General features: G+C 40.6%; 1 protein-coding gene across 4 annotated transcripts in view; it reads left to right on the forward strand.

Moving 5' to 3' along the window:
- Nucleotides 1–15,152, forward strand: part of LOC135468541 (myosin heavy chain, striated muscle-like) — a 33,739-nt gene extending 18,587 nt beyond the window's left edge. For 3 of the 4 annotated variants that reach the window (XM_064746851.1, XM_064746860.1, XM_064746867.1), the window contains exons 23-37: nucleotides 96–186; nucleotides 4,696–4,752; nucleotides 6,249–6,335; nucleotides 6,701–6,867; nucleotides 7,244–7,322; nucleotides 8,226–8,471; nucleotides 9,098–9,294; nucleotides 9,503–10,093; nucleotides 10,250–10,442; nucleotides 10,618–10,878; nucleotides 11,112–11,351; nucleotides 11,673–11,873; nucleotides 12,166–12,327; nucleotides 12,639–12,712; nucleotides 14,235–15,152. In XM_064746851.1, coding sequence (XP_064602921.1) covers nucleotides 96–186; nucleotides 4,696–4,752; nucleotides 6,249–6,335; nucleotides 6,701–6,867; nucleotides 7,244–7,322; nucleotides 8,226–8,471; nucleotides 9,098–9,294; nucleotides 9,503–10,093; nucleotides 10,250–10,442; nucleotides 10,618–10,878; nucleotides 11,112–11,351; nucleotides 11,673–11,873; nucleotides 12,166–12,327; nucleotides 12,639–12,704 — 2,638 coding nt within the window. In that variant the 3' untranslated portion in view covers nucleotides 12,705–12,712; nucleotides 14,235–15,152. Of the gene's footprint in view, nucleotides 1–95; nucleotides 187–4,695; nucleotides 4,753–6,248; nucleotides 6,336–6,700; nucleotides 6,868–7,243; nucleotides 7,323–8,225; nucleotides 8,472–9,097; nucleotides 9,295–9,502; nucleotides 10,094–10,249; nucleotides 10,443–10,617; nucleotides 10,879–11,111; nucleotides 11,352–11,672; nucleotides 11,874–12,165; nucleotides 12,328–12,638; nucleotides 12,713–13,004; nucleotides 13,069–14,234 lie in introns of all 4 variants that reach the window. The other variant, XM_064746875.1, reaches the window with a different exon arrangement.
- Nucleotides 15,153–16,417: the final 1,265 nt, after the last annotated feature.

Genomic DNA, 16,417 nt, shown 5'->3' on the forward strand with positions numbered 1-16,417 from the left:
TTAAAATCAACTATTTTCTGTACCAGTAAATGTAATATGAAGTAGAAAAAGAAAACGAACGAAAAGTTACTGTATATTTGATTGGTTTCTTACAGGAAAGGTATGGAAATCAACGGTCTCCAGTCCAAACTTGAAGATGAACAGAACCTTGTTGCGCAACTTCAGAGAAAGATCAAGGAGCTCCAGGTAAGGCTAATTTGGAGTGAATTGAATAGACACGATCAAAAATGCTTGTGATAAATGTTGAATCATACTTTTGACTAGCTCATTATCCGGTTGACTCAAGGCATCTATAGCTGGAAAGCTACGCGCTTGTGCGACCAAGAAACAAAATAACCGACAGACGGCGTGCTGAGAACTGGTGCGAGATGTTACAGGTAAAAGAATGGAGTGAATAAAACTTAATCATATCTGGTGTGTGGTGTTTGTTTTCCTTCACATTATTTCACCTTTTCTAACAAGAACCCAGAACAGAATACCCTCTAGAACGTACATATATGTGTATATGATAGAGTGTGTATCTCAGCAGATGCGTGACCCCCAATGTTATGCAGCAACTCCTTACCATTGTTTGTCTTCCTGTGATCTGATCTTTTTTTTCTAGAGTGAAGTATTAGTCATAGAAACTTAAATCCACGATACATTATACGGTAGTAAGTTTCTGGATTAATGAATAAAAATAGAACATAAAATGGATATGTGTACATTTCTAATCTCACGTCTGTCAGATTATTAAAAATGGCAGTCGATTATGGATTTAGTTCCGGCTTGAAAGCTTAAACAAACTGAAAGTTAAAAACACTTTTCAATACAATTTTATATGCGAAAGAATAAACACAGATAAAGAGAGGAAAATTAATTTAAATTCACCTACGACGCGTCGTTTTTTATAGTTCAGTTAAAACATTATGCACTGAATTCAACAATAGTCCCATTCTGAACATATTGTGTTTATAAGATTGAAACACGAATCTCTTTAAGCAGAGCTCAGTTGTATATTGATACAAGTAATGATGATACACGAACTTTACGGCGATGATTCCAGCCGGTACTGTGCATTCGTTCAGAAACAGTGTATGTCACGGTAGAACCAATGTTGGTTTTCAACACCAGTAAAATGTGGTTCTATTTACGGTAGGAATTTTATGTAGATATCAACAGCGGTACAAACATCAACTGATGTTCCAAAATAAACACTTCAATCCACAGTAGACGCCTTCCATGCTGGTAACCATGAGATACCTAAAAGTGCACTTGTGTCCAGCGATTAATCATACTATCATGTGTTAACTCTGAGATTCATTTTTATACACTTTGTTAGACAATAAACAGAAGTGACTCATATTTATATTTAACAGAAGTGTGGTAGATTTCCTAATAATCTGGGCAGATTTCTTTACATGGACATACCAGAAACCCAACGGTATAAGGAAGAATACTGTTTAGAGTACCGTTTATAGTAAATCATCCAGGCCTATTTAGATAATTCCGCAAAATATAAACGTGTTAAATTAATCAGCTCAGTCTTTTCTCTCAACTTCACAATGCAAACACCATTCTCCCAAATAAAGTCAATTTATGCATGTAACTGTTTAGCCAGCTCCCCATATCATATACTGAACCGTGTTTGTTATCATCATCATCGCCGTCATCATCTCATCATCAAAAATATTATTTTGGTATTCCTGTAAAACCTATCAGAGTCATCAGTTCTATTAAATTGTTTATTCACATGAAACATAGTTGAAAACCAGACTGTGCAACCAGGTTTTATCAGCAAAATCAGATGTGGCGATTGGAAAAAGAACTAGGAATTGCCAGGAGAATTCCTATTAGAAGCCTTCCATCGGCTTCTTTCCAAAGAAGCGCGTGATTCAGTGACATCATAAATGTTAAAAATGGACCAGCCAATTAGATTTTAGGAACCAAAGGAAGCTTTTGTTCTATTTACCAACGGAGGGTAGAATGGATGAAATTAGCACGAGTTGATATGAGTTCCAAGCGCTGCAGAGGGTTCACTTCGGTAATGGTTCACCTTCATTCCTGCAGAATATTCGATATTTTAGACTTTGTGGTGAATTTAAAGTGGCGTTGACCGGCTTCAGATATAAGACTGATGTATAATTGAGGAAGAAGCACCATGTCTGAGGAAAGATTGTTGGTAAGTTTAGTGTCAAAGTAATTTTGTTTTAAAATATTTCAATATCGCATTTTCATAAGCTCATAAACTAATTAGGATCAAGTGAAACTAAGCGATCCTTAAGCGTAAAATTCTGCCCGTATCCGCTGATACAGCTTGATTTATTGCGATTTATACATGTTATTATATATTATATGTTATGTATGTTGGATACATACAGTGACCAGAAGTCTCTCTGTGTGTGTGTGTGTGTGGAGGGGGAGGGGGGTATCCAGTGTATAGATCTTGTAGGAGGATATACAGTTGTTTTGTTGAAAAAACAAAATCATCCGTCATTTGTCGTCTTTATGTACCACACGGCGAAGCAACTGGCATGCTGTACGTTTGACCCGTAACCCTTTTCCTTTTTGCCACTTCTCTCAAAGATGCTAGTTAACAAGAGCCTGTCTGTTGGTAAGATACACCTTACTGATTTTACTATGACTCTCTGTACCTACAATGCCTGTACATCTCGCTGGTAAAGTTTAAGGTAAACCGGCAAACCACAGCAAAATGCCCAGACAGCTGCCGAATGAAGTATCCATATGCATGCTCTCCAGCAGAGTACAGTATCAAGTTTCGTCTCTAACTAAATTTGGCAAAGTCTTGGATATCTGCAGTCAGTATTTAGCTTGCTGGAAGAATCTAGGCATTGAGTCACTAAGCCAGCTGCTGTTCAACCCGAAATATACCCTGGCCATTTAAACTTTGGATAAAAGCTGAGAACAGAAAGGTTAAGCTGTTAACTAATCGACTTTATAGCCCAGAGCTGACTATACAAACCATCAACCTATTGACAATAACATTCCATACTAAATTTCCTGCCCAAGACACACCAGCCTACCACCAATGCACTGCCAGTGCAGCCTTGGAATTACGGAACATCCTCTTCCGTTGCTGTTTCTAAAAAGGCGCGGTCTAGCATGCGATCGAGTTTCTTCAAGTTTTGATCACATTTTTCGAAAATTCTTCACGACCTCGTAGATATGATATGCTTTTGAACGTATAGAGGATCAGCTACAGGTCACACGTCTTCCAGGAACAAGTTAACGGACATGTCTTCCAAGAACACTGGCACATCTCACAATGGCGTCTGGCAAATCCAAACCAAAATATTTAAGCAAAAGCAACCGATACTTTGGGCCGTCACAGGCCCACTGCTTGTCTAAATATAAAGTGCAGTTTTGTGCCCTGGCACACGCATATTTGCTCTTCAGCAGCAGTGAAAAAATAGTACTCTTGAAGTGATTTATCATTGAAACAGTGTGAAGAGAAAGCAGGGTACGGCCGGTGTTGAATGTCAGCCAGTTGACTCAGCGGACTTTCTTGGCAGAAAGAAAGGCTTTTGGTTGGCTCCGGGATGTGTTGTAGTACATCATTAGCATACCTCTTCAGAGAAGCTCTCGGGTCAGACAAGCCTTGCTTTTCGACTAGTAGCTGAGCTTTAAAGGCAAAGCCCTCGTCCCCGGATGTCAGTTCCTTTTCGTCAGCCTCGACAAAGCGGAGGGGTTTTACTAAGTTTTACACTTCGGACATACTTGGTAGAACACTCCTCCTCTTTATAAAGCCTAGCAGGCCTGGGCTTGAAGTCATTTGGAATATCGGTTTGACTTGGTTCACCTCCTGGATTCTACTTGTGGAGAGCTGGGCTCGCTGCGTAGAGGCGCCGGATATTATCTGCATATCAAAATTATAACTTTAAATTATTGATACGGTGTTACCATGGCGACAGACGGTGAATCGGTCCCCACCCAGGAGCCAGCTCCAAGCCCTGCCCCTCCACCGACAGTGAGTGTTAACCCTGCACCCCCGACCGTTTCGGCCCCAGCTCCATCGGAGCAGGTGACACAGGTCAAATCCACGGTTACCGTGAAGAAAGAAGCGAAGAAAGAACCGAGCAAGACAACGACAACAACAACGAAAACTAGTGCGAAAAAAGCAGAACCAAAGCCATCTAAGACTTCATCTTCTACAAAAACTAGTTCGAGCAAGTCTACTTCATCTAAGAGTTCATCGAAAACATCTAGCAGCCGGACTGGAGATTCATCATACACATCTCGGAGTTACAAAAAGGATTACCTCAGCGACCCTTTCGATGACCGATCCTCGCGGGGTCGAAGCCCTGTCGTGGAGGGGATTCTCTCCCACCCTCTTTTGTTTAGTCAGAGATTTCAGCCTACTAAATTCTCCGGTAAGATGAGTGCCAGGAGTCGGAAAGTTATAAGAGATTCCCAGGACATGACGGCATCTTCACCCGGATTACGAGCTCTGTTAGAAGTATGGTTCATGCATTTCATCATTTTATGTGTTCTTGTCATTTATTTTCTTTTTTTCTTCTTCTTACAAATGGATGGATTTAAAGTTTCAAGAACAATGGATTAAAGTTACCTGTGTTTGATAAGATCTTTGACCGATCTGGTATCAATTTTCTATGGATTTACCCCTAAATGGATTATACCTTAATGTATGGACCGGTACCGTTGCTGAATTTTAATATGTGTATTTTTCATAATTAGGCCAGAATCGAAGAACTTGAAGAGGAATTGGAAGCCGAGCGAGCTGCCAGATCAAAGGTAAGATGTACTAGTAGGTTTCTGGTTGAAATGCAAACTCATTGTTTTAGAAAACTCATGTAAACAATGCTTCTATTTATATCGGCAAACCAAATTTCCAAACAGCTTAAAAATAAAACGAGGCAAATCTTGGAATGCCTTAAAGCTGGAATATGTGTGAAAAAAACACACCGAAATTCTCTTTAAAAGTAATTTTGTGGTGCCCGACTGTGATTCGTCATTTATCAGGACTTCCTTGATGAGCCTGCAAAATGGCTTTATGCTGGCCCTGTGATTTACCTCGTGGAATTTTGCTGCATGAGTGGACTTTTTTGCATACTAAGCCGGCAGTTTTTCTGGCACGCGCCTCGAGTATTTTCGTGAAGCCGGGGCGGATCAGGTTTCAGTGTCCAGAAATAGACAGCTTCAAAACCATAACTTTTAGCAGACGGCGAATGCCATTCGGCTGTTCTTGCCGTTAACCTAAAAGCGTAAAGACTATGTATGGTAGATAGCTTTACACAATATCAAGGTGCTATGCTATAAAATAGAAGTATAAAATCTCATTTTACAAACTACAATAACGTAATATATTAATATAAGATAAAATATGATCATGAGGTGTTTATTATGGGAATAAATACGAAATAAATTCAGAAAGCATTCTAATCAGTAATGTGTGCAGTTTCCAGCTTTTACACATGAAACACGAGATAGCACATTTTTCCAGATCTATCTTTCCACTACATGTTTGCTAACATTCGTGAGTTAGGTAATTGTGGTCGGCCTGTAGAGGCATAGAGGAGAGGTGTATACCAGACAGAAGTGACAGGCACATTCGTAGATAAATGACACATGGCCCTGAAGACAGACAACATATGCACCGTTATCTCATGTATGTCTTTCGTTGTACGCCACGTGCCCATGCTGGTTATTTTTAAATCATTACTTGTACGGGTAGACATCTGGAGAAGTGATGTAAAAAAGTGTCTTAAAATAAACGTAACGCGGTACAGTTTAACTACTCACATTAAGCAGTACCATATCTGCCTACGTCAGCATTTTTTCTTCTTCAGTTTTTGTTTAACGAAAGAATTGAAATTTTCGTTGTTTTTATTATCACAAAGAATTAATGGGAATGTATTGCGTCAGACTGCGTTACGCGTTAGTCTACAAAAAGCTGGGCTGCGAATTTAGACACAAAATACTGTCACGATTTGAGACAAAGCCAATACGTGTACCTGTATCCCTTTGTTCTTATTAAAGTTCTTTAGGATATCCACATGTGTTGATAGTTACATTATGAACCGTTGGTCACAAGTTTTTTTAGGTCACGTGTAACTTATAAATAGTGCCATAACCAAGTATTTTCTATCTGAATACAAGTAACAATAGAGCATGTTGAACATATACCTAGTGAATTATCCTTTCTGTTGTACTGTCTTAACACTGTTAACACCTACGAGAACAGGCCTCACACAGTTTCTGTATGGGTTGTTTTGTTATTTACAATGTAGGTTGAGAAACAGCGAGCTGAAGCCAACCGTGAACTGGAGGAGCTCGGCGAACGCTTGGATGAGGCCGGCGGTGCTACTGCAGCTCAGGTATGATCTCATGTCTTACCAGCTCACACTCCCCCAAGTAGGGGGTTAAAGACACAAGCAAGCATGATTCTTCCAAAGATTAAAAGAGGAATATAAAGTTGTTTCGGCTGATATATTTATTCTTCGCTTTCCCACTTATTATGTAATTAAATATTTCTTGAAGAAAAGAAAACAACCGATATCGCATTGTACTCGTCAAGGAATATTTTCACTCATAACAGCTTCAACAGAATTGATGGCGTTTAAAATGATACAGGTCCTGAACAATTATGCCACTACACAAAATGTTTTCCCTTCTTGTAGTAGATTAATAGTAGTCTGAAATAAGACCTAGAGTCTAGAAATTCATGCTATCTGCTTTATAGATGGATCTGAACAAGAAACGCGAACAGGAACTGTTGAAACTGCGTCGTGATTTGGAGGAGAGCACACTGCAGCATGAGGCCCAGGTCGCCGCTCTGCGCAAGAAGCAGACCGATGCTCAGAACGAGATGTCCGACCAAATCGATCAGCTTCAGAAGGTGAAATCCAGGTAGGTTTCGCAAAGTCATATACTATATACTCCTGGATAAGTCTTGTACAAGACACATGTTATGGGTGAATTCATGGGTCGAAACAGACATTCGGTTACCAGCCGTCAACCCAAGGCCGATACCCAAACATCAAAGAACAAGAAAGTATTTGAAGTACGAAATTAGGACAAAATATTATCACTTTCTCTGCTTTTCTGGTAAACTCTATGAAATTTCCAGAACTGGCAAAATTTTTATTTGTTGATAAAAAAGTGTTAAGAGCTTTTCTGAAGCATTTATGTTTTGAAGGATTTAAATTGAAGCAGATGCTGTCATAAAAAACAGATAAACCAAAACGAGTTCTGCAGTTAACGTGAACGCCAATTTTACCTACAGGTTGGAGAAGGAGAAATCTCAGCTGAAGGCTGAGGTCGATGACCTCCACGCCCAGGTTGAACATGTTTCAAAGAACAGGGTACATACCTCAGTTACAATTTCAGTTTGACTTTACCATTGTGGTGATTTCAGTTTCGTTTTCTGTGAATGTTTTATTGTGTTTTTATGACATGGTTTTTTTTATTGTGGTTGATGTGAAATTCCTCCCCGTTGTCTGACTCCAGACATAAATAATACAAAATTTGTAATGTCAGCATTTTGAGGGTATAGATTAAAAAGTATGTAATGCATGTTTGCCTGATGTGAACAATTTTACACGAAGAAAGCAAAAATATGCTCAGAAAAAATACCAGGCCATTAATACTCACAAAAAGATATGAACCCTAACAAACCGCATGTTGTTTATGTACCTAATGTATAGGTAGGTGATTGCAGGCGTGCAGAAGGACGTTGACCCCCGGTTGTGGACAAATTACGGTTTTAACATCATACTTTGAGTTTACATTGTGCATGTTTGACTGCATTTTTTCAGGTTAGAGAGAGATCGTTATGAGTTAGAGGCTGACATGGATGAGTTAATGAATCAGTTTGAAATTCTAGAACAACAGAGGGTAATGCATGCAACATTCATTGTTTTTCTTGAGTTTTTTCAAAGTGTTCGTTTATCGTCAGTATGGCGTGATCGTTCTTGCAGATACGGCATGCTTTTGTTCCATTATGTGATAAACTTCTGTTATAAAAGACAATAAAGCAGTATGAGGAATAAAATATTTGTGAAATTTGAAACATTAATTATCGTAACAATTTGCGGTGATTAAAACTGCCTTCATATATTTACTTTCCGAGATTACAAATCCGTTTACACAAATTGTGTTGAAACTACCTTCTAAATCATGTGATACACAAAGTATATGTCAAATTTTAATCTTTTCGTAGATTTATGTAATTAATTGTTTCAACGGTTCTTTTTTCATCTAATTAGGGTATGTCTGAGAAAATGAGCAAACAGGTTGAGGGTCAGATGTCAGAACTGAATGCCAAGATTGAAGAACAGCAGAGGACAATCAGTGACCTGAACAACCAGAAGGGCAAGCTCCAGAACGAGGCTGCTGATTTGTCCCGCCAGCTGGAGGAGGCTGAGCACCAGATCGGTCAGCTCCAGAAGCAGAGGCAACAAATCCAGAACCAACTGGAAGAGGCTAAGCGCAGTCTTGAGGACGAGACAAGAGTAAGTTGAACCTATCTCAGATGTTAACATGGCATTCTAATACAGAAAACTACAGTATGAACAGTAAACCAGACCTGTAACGACAGTAGGACACTACGTAGAGGTCACACGCAACTGGAAAATCCGGTCTCTTCTCAATTTACCTCATTTAGAGCTTTATTCTAACTGTTCATTGTCAATGCTCATTCGATTGCAACGATATATGAGATGTTTCTGGTTTGGTCTGACAATATGCACCGTGAAAACTCGACAGAAAAGAGGAAATAGAAGGCAAATGATGAATGGAGCACAGATTCCCCAATATCAACAAACTGGGGGCCTCCGTGGCTCAGTCGGTTAGCACGCTAGCGCAGCGTAATGACCCAGGAGCCTTTCACCAATGCGGTCTCTGCGAGTTCAAGTCCAGCTCATGCTGGCTTCCTCTCCGGCCGTAAGTGGGAAGGTCTTTCAGCAACCTGCGGATGGTCGTGGGTTTCCCCCGAGCTGTGCCCGGTTTCCACCCACCATAATGCTGGCCGCCGTCGTATAAGTGAAATATTCTTGAGTACGGCGTAAAACACCAATCAATAAAAAAAAAATCAATCAACAAACTGACATTGGTATTTTTTTACTTTGTTGACCCTCAGGCAAGAAGCAAGGCCCAGAGTGAGATCCGTAACTTGAACTCTGACATCGAGTCCCTACGCGAGCAGCTTGAGGAAGAACAGGAGGGCAAGTCCGATCTTCAACGTCAACTCTCCAAGGCCAACAGCGAAGTCCAGATCTGGAGGACCAAGTTCGAGGGCGAGGGTACTGCAAGAGCCGAAGAGCTTGAGGAGGCCAAGTAAGTAACCAAGACGTGGAGACAGACATTTGTATACAAGTCGTCAACCATAACGGACATTCCATGTCAAACACCGCAAGACCAATTTCCCAAAGAATTTTGAAGTTTGTCATTAACTAATTCATGAAATTTTTTTCCAAAATCTTTTCAGTAACATAGTTGTGAAGTAGAAGGCTATTTGTTGATGAATAAATCTCTTATATTACAGACGCAAACTTCAGAACCGTGTCAGCGAGATGGAGCAACTTGTCGAGGCAGCCAATGCCAAGGTGAGCGGCTTGGAGAAGGCCAAGGCTCGTCTGCAAGGCGAACTCGAGGATGCTACCATTGACGTGGAGAGGGCAAATGCTAACGCCAATGCTCTTGAAAAGAAACAGCGCTCTTTCGATAAGACGATCCAGGAGTGGCAGTCCAAGGTCAACGACTTACAAAGCGAATTGGAAAACGCCCAGAAGGAGGCCCGTAGCTACTCCGCTGAACTCTTCCGTATGAAGGGTCAGTTCGACGAGTCTCACGATACCATTGAGGCCCTGAGAAGGGAGAACAAGAACCTGTCCGAGGAAATCCACGATCTCACAGAGCAGCTCAGCGAAGGTGGTCGCAGCGTACATGAGGTGGAGAAGGCCCGCAAACGCCTTGAGCTGGAGAAAGAGGAGCTTCAGTCCGCCCTCGAGGAGGCCGAGGCTGCTCTCGAACAGGAGGAAGCCAAGGTGATGAGAGCTCAGCTGGAGATCTCCCAGATCCGTTCCGATATCGACAGGAGACTGCAGGAGAAGGAAGAGGAATTCGAAAACACTCGGTGAGTGAAGCATTGTTAACAACACCAGGACAGTGTTCATATAAACCCACTAAGAAACAAACCAGCGTAAAATTAAGTGAGTCCCACAACAGTGGCCACAGTTTCATCGTTGTTTAACCGTATATTTTAGGGAAATCTTGCGGTTCTTGTTTTCAGTCGCAACCATGCACGTGCCATGGAATCCATGCAGGCTAGCTTGGAGGCCGAATCCAAGGGTAAGATCGATGCCATGAAGGTGAAGAAGAAGCTTGAACAGGACATAAACGAGCTGGAAATCGCTCTGGATGCCGCCAACAGAGGCAAGGCTGAACTTGACAAGAACATCAAGAAATTCCAGCAACAAATCAGGGTAAGGATTCAAAATTTGATATTTTGACATTATTCTGCTTAACGAAACGGTGTTCTACAGCGTCTTTTTTTAAAAGTCAACTTCTTGAAAACTGTAGATGTAGTTATGTACTGGTTATGGAAGGTTTACTCCATAAGCGCTTGATTACTCTATAACCACTGGATTCTTTGCACAGGAGCAACAATCTCAGATCGAGGATGAACAGCGCCAGCGCGATGATGCTCGTGAACAGTATAATATGGCCGAGAGACGCTGCAACATGATCGCTGGTGAAGTAGAGGAGTTAAGGACACAGCTCGAATCTGCAGATAGAGCCAGAAAGGCCGCTGAGATGGAATTGTCCGAGGCCAATGACAGAGTGAACGAACTCCAAGCCCAGACCACATCTCTGTCTGGTCAGAAGAGGAAGTTGGAGGGAGATGTTACAGCTATGCAGGTAAATCGCCTATTTCATCCTAAACAAAATCGTTAATACGATTTATAATAGGACTAGTTTGTGACTTTTCAGACTTCATACTTTTGTAGTGTCTGTCTTTGTCCATTTCTTTCCTATAAAGAGTCATCAAGGGAAATGTTTTTTTCTCTCAGAAGTGTAAATATTTCAGAAAGCAACAATTAATTAACCAATACACAGGTATGTATAACCCAGAACTGTTGATCCTTCTTCAGTCTGATCTGGATGAACTGTCCAATGAGGCCAGGAACGCTGATGACCGTGCCAAGAAAGCCATGGCCGATGCTGCACGTTTGGCTGATGAACTCCGCCAGGAACAGGACCACGCCTTGTCCATTGAGAAAATGCGCAAGGGTCTGGAAAGCCAGGTCAAGGAACTGCAGGTCAGGTTAGACGAGGCCGAGGCACAGGCCCTTAAGGGAGGCGCCAAGATTATTGCCAAGCTGGAACAGAGAGTAAGTTGAGCTTCTGGCCCCTGTTCTTCAAAAGTGTATTCGCAGTTAAGCCCGATATTAACCTTAGGCTGGACTTCTTGGTTTTGTATATTGTCAACACTGGTATTAATATTTAAGCCTGACTTAATTTTTAATACACTTTTGAGCAACCGACATCAACTAGTTATAGGCTATAACAATTCCAATAAATATATATGTGACACAACATCTCCAAGTAATTCTCTTTTATTGATAGATTAGTCATTATTTACAACATTTCTTTTTGGCTTACAGATGGGTTGATGAATTGTTACTCTGTCATTTTTTTTTTTAATATTTTAGGTTCGTGAATTGGAGTCTGAGCTGGATTCAGAACAGCGTCGCCATGCTGACACCCAGAAGAACATGCGCAAGGCTGACCGTCGCCTGAAGGAACTGGCCTTCCAGTCTGACGAAGACAGGAAGAACCAGGAGCGAACACAGGACCTTATCGACAAACTACAACAGAAGATCAAGACATACAAACGCCAAGTCGAGGAGGCTGTAAGTCAATCTCACGGTTGTGATGTAGTTAATTTCTCGAGTACCTTAATTGTTCAGTAAAAGTCAGCATTATTTATAACTTTTTTCCGGTCTTTTACACAGAACGGAGTTTGATGATAGAAACAGTTGCCTTAGTATCAGGTCTGGCAATTCAATTAATTTTGCTGCCACTTTGCTTTCCAAACGTTGATGTTTAGTTATGATGAACCAAAAAGTTGTCATCTGTAAGAAATGTGTCTCTGCATTACTCTACGCAACTCCTAAACGTCATTTAATTGTTCTTGTTCCACAGGAGGAAATTGCTGCCGTTAACCTGGCCAAATTCCGCAAAGTTCAACATGAGTTGGAAGACGCAGAGGAGCGAGCCGATCAGGCTGAGACGTCTCTGCAGAAACTGCGCGCCAAGAACCGTAGCTCTGTGTCAAGCGCCCGCGTGTCTAGTGCTAGCCCTGGTGTAAGTATACCTTATTCGAGACAGCTACACATTAAATGTTTGGTAAATTTTATCATATACAAAAAGAAGCTAACTAGCAATCCAGTAAATGGGATTTTCTGAAGTGCGTTTTTGGCATCGTAAAAATTATTATTACTTTAAACTGCCATAAAACGGGACTTCAGTATCATGGCGACGCCATGTTGCTAGCATAGAAGCTAAGTATAATGTTGTTGTGATTGGGCTGAATTTGGTTATCGGTACTGTAAGGGGGTGGCCTGAATGTCAAACCTCCAAGCCCTTTGAGTGAATATACCATTGAATTTTAACAGTCTACCAGTTCCGCTGTGCCACGAGCAATGAGCCGTGAAAGAGCTGGCTCACAGCAAGCGTCATAATCCTCGAGGTAACCTGGCCACCTCTGATGGCGTGTTTAGGAGTGGCTTACTGCTGTGGTTATCTTCGGACAGTTTCTAGATCCACCTTTTAGCACACCCACTCGCTTTTCCCACTTCCAGCGATAAAGCTGTGTAGTTTTAGTCGACCCCGTTCTCCAGTCGCCTGAACAATTCTGTCACACTTTTCAAAGATTTGCTGTTAGAAATAGAAACCCCAGTTTAGTGTGTTGACCGTTGAGATTCACCTTGTTCCAACACTGTCCTGACCTCTGTTATTTCCAATTCCTCTGCCACGTTTAGCCTGCTGGATTCCAAACCCGGACTAGGGTAACTGAGAGTTTTACGGAAGCTGCCGAGTAGGAGTGTAAGTGTGTAAAACCCTTGCATGGCTTCCGGAATGATCAAAATCCACATGACTTCCAGTACTGTTATTTGAGCATGGATATTGTTTATCTTGTACTTTAATTGTTACTATTGGTGTTTTTGCTTTCATGTTTCAGGATTTTGTGTTTTTCTTGGTGTTTTTGTTTTAAAGCCATTGCTCTCATCACAAATCGCCATCATTGTATCATTCCTCGCCATTCACATTATAAAATAATCCTCATTCAAGACGCTGCTCATTAACAACAATTTAATGTGAACGGCTGTTGTCATGAAAGTATTTGAAAATCCGTGTATTGAATATTAAATTGTGTGAATATTTGTTTTGTCGACGGGTATTTTCCATTAAAAAGCTATTACATCTAAACTTTGATCAAATCATTTAGTCGTTTTGTTGGCTAAATTCATTACTGACATTTTCGAGATACTGGCATTGACATTAATGATACAATATACACACCATTTCCCACACTAATGTCATTTAACAATATCTTCATATTGGTTTGCACTGCATTATTCTTTTCCTCGTTATTGAATACGAAGTCCCCATAAAACTCTATCACACGAGAAGAGTGCTTCGTTTTATGATCGTTTTCATCATTCTACATGACCTAATTATTTGCTTGTAATTTGATTGTAATTTACTAATGCAGAGTTATATACAACTATAAAACACACAATATTTATACATATAAACACGTTGAGGTAAAACTGAAAAATTATAACTACATGTGTGATAATTACATTCCTAACTTGGGGGCGTTATTACCAATGTTGCCTTCAGTAACAATGCCTAATTAAACAAGGCGAATAAAAGAAAAAAAAAGAATATGAACGTTGAAGACTTTATATAATTAGAATACGTAAGTTGAAGACGTAATATAAGTAAAATACGAATATGTAAGACCTAATACAAGTGGAATACGAAAGTTGATGATGCAATATATATCGTGCCATCCAGAATAAGGAAATGCAAACACTTGAAAGAAATTTCATGTGAATGAGTTGGAATTTTGGCTGAAATGAAAACAAGACTGAGACAGGATTGACTCAGATGCGTTCATTTTCAAATATTTAAAACGGAATGAAACTAGGACACGATATGTTGTGCCGTCATTCATCTTTTGCTACCGGATATACATGTTTCAGGATCGATCGTTTCAACGCGCAGGAAGTTACACGGCGTATAACTATGGATCAGGATCTGGCTTGAATTCATCTTTCCGCTCCACCTCGTCCAATGGGGGAGAGGAGGAATACTGAAACCCAAACCTACCAGAACTCGGGTGGTGGTGTGATGTTTGCTACTTCTAGCTTCTTAGACGTTTACCCTTTTTGTTTAGGAATCTTCAAGATGGCGAACTACTTCTGTGTTAACTATTGTTTCTTCACACACCGTTGAACTGAAAAAAAAACCTTGTTACATTTTCATGGATTTTTGTTTTCTTGAAATGCGTTTTCATTGAAAAATATCAGAAACCTTCGGTATGTAACGTGGAAAGGAACAACTAGGAGAGAAATAAAACTGTAATTATGTTTGTCAATGTGTAATATTGGTGATCATGTCTTAAGTTTCGAGTGGTATGTGATTCAGTGTTGTTTATGACGTCATGGCAAGGCGGAACCAATCAGAGCCAACCTCAGGCTCTGGCAACCATTGGAGAACAAGAGGAACATTGCCATATATCGGGAATGCCGCACGATGTTTTCCCGCTGGAAGTGTGCTAATATGATGCAATCTATAACTTATACTATGTGCAAAAGTTTATATCATTTCGTCTTCTTGATACATACCGAGAGGCGTAGGTTGTTATATTGTGAACTGTAATTTAAATAAGTATACGTTATTTTGTAGCCCCTTTTGGGCTGACTCGTATTTATTGTGTATCAGAGAATTGCCTTGTACCAGATCCCTCATTGGACAGCGCCGCGGAAACCGATTCTTTAGTGTTAAATCCATGCACCGGGATTGTTTCTGCTGTGCTTTAAGGTTCAAACATACCAAGGCCATGTTGAATGGAAGACCAGTCAGGAATAAAAGAAGCCATTTCTATGCAACACACGATACTTTGCTCGTATTTCTTTTCTTATTTCCTTAAAACAGAACCAATGCATGCAACGGTTCACTGTTGGACTGAATAATTCGCTGTTCCGTTTTAACTCGTCTTGGAATTCTTTGCCAGGAGGCTACGTTTATTTTAATGAAAGTCACATATCTTGGGAATAAAAGTACACGAATAGAAATAAGACTTTCAAAAATATGATAATGAGAACCAAATTGAAATACGTGGCTCTCTCCGCAGAGAAAACTGAGAAAAAACATCGTGACTACAGTAAAACAAGTGCGCAAAGGACGATTTCATTCAGTTTGAACACTAGTTATGGAAGAAGTTACATGCCAGGACGCTTGAGCTGAAAAAAAACTGTCCTTCATCAACCCCCCCCCCCCCCAAAAAAAAACCCCAAACAAAACAACATATTCCAGCTATCTGGTAATCACAGCTGGTCGATTCCGAAGAATATTGTTTACTTGATTGGAGTTTTATGTTCTAATCAAGAATATTTCACTTATAAATGGCGGTCTGATGGGTGAAAGAAACCAGGCAGTGCCAGATGGAAACCATCGACCTTTGCAGCCACCCGGTGAACCTCCTGATTACAAGCCACAGCCAAACCCTTGAGAGCATGTGACGTTATTGGCCAGAGGCCGTAAGGGGTAGATGCTTTAGAGAAGTGAGCCAGTGCATGAGGGCTCCTTCAGACACATTGGGCTCGTGTTTTCTTATGTCATAAGTTAGAAGTTAGAAGACGAACTCACAACAGGAAAGGACAAATTGCGGTTGGTACATAGTTCTGCAATAAAGAGTCAGTCCGACCGGTAATTGATTGTCATACTCAGTTTCAGAAGTTTCACTTAATATATACGAAGGTGGTCAAGTTGAAGACTGGAGGAAATCTGACTGCCAAACGCAAATCTGACACACCTTATGACTAAAAGCTACCCACAGCCGCACCGCCAAGACCTTGACTGAGAATTGAAACCTAATCTGCCATCGTATAAATGATTGCAATTTACGAGACACTGATGTTTAATACGATTGAAAAAAATGAAATGATGTGGATCTAACTTCCTATTTACGAACAAGTCTAGGAGTTGTTGGAACATAAAACTAGATATGCGAAGTTGGCGGCACGACACGCTCTTACATTACTACCTGGCATTCAGTTTGTAATCCCTAACAATTACTACCTCATGCGACTAGACCAGTAAATATAAGCGTCAAGTCCGACATTCATATACCATTCGTAGTCCGTAAAAGGCGTTCCAAGTC

The sequence above is a fragment of the Liolophura sinensis genome, chromosome 1, assembly GCF_032854445.1.
Source record: "Liolophura sinensis isolate JHLJ2023 chromosome 1, CUHK_Ljap_v2, whole genome shotgun sequence".
Lineage (NCBI taxonomy): Eukaryota > Metazoa > Mollusca > Polyplacophora > Chitonida > Chitonidae > Liolophura > Liolophura sinensis.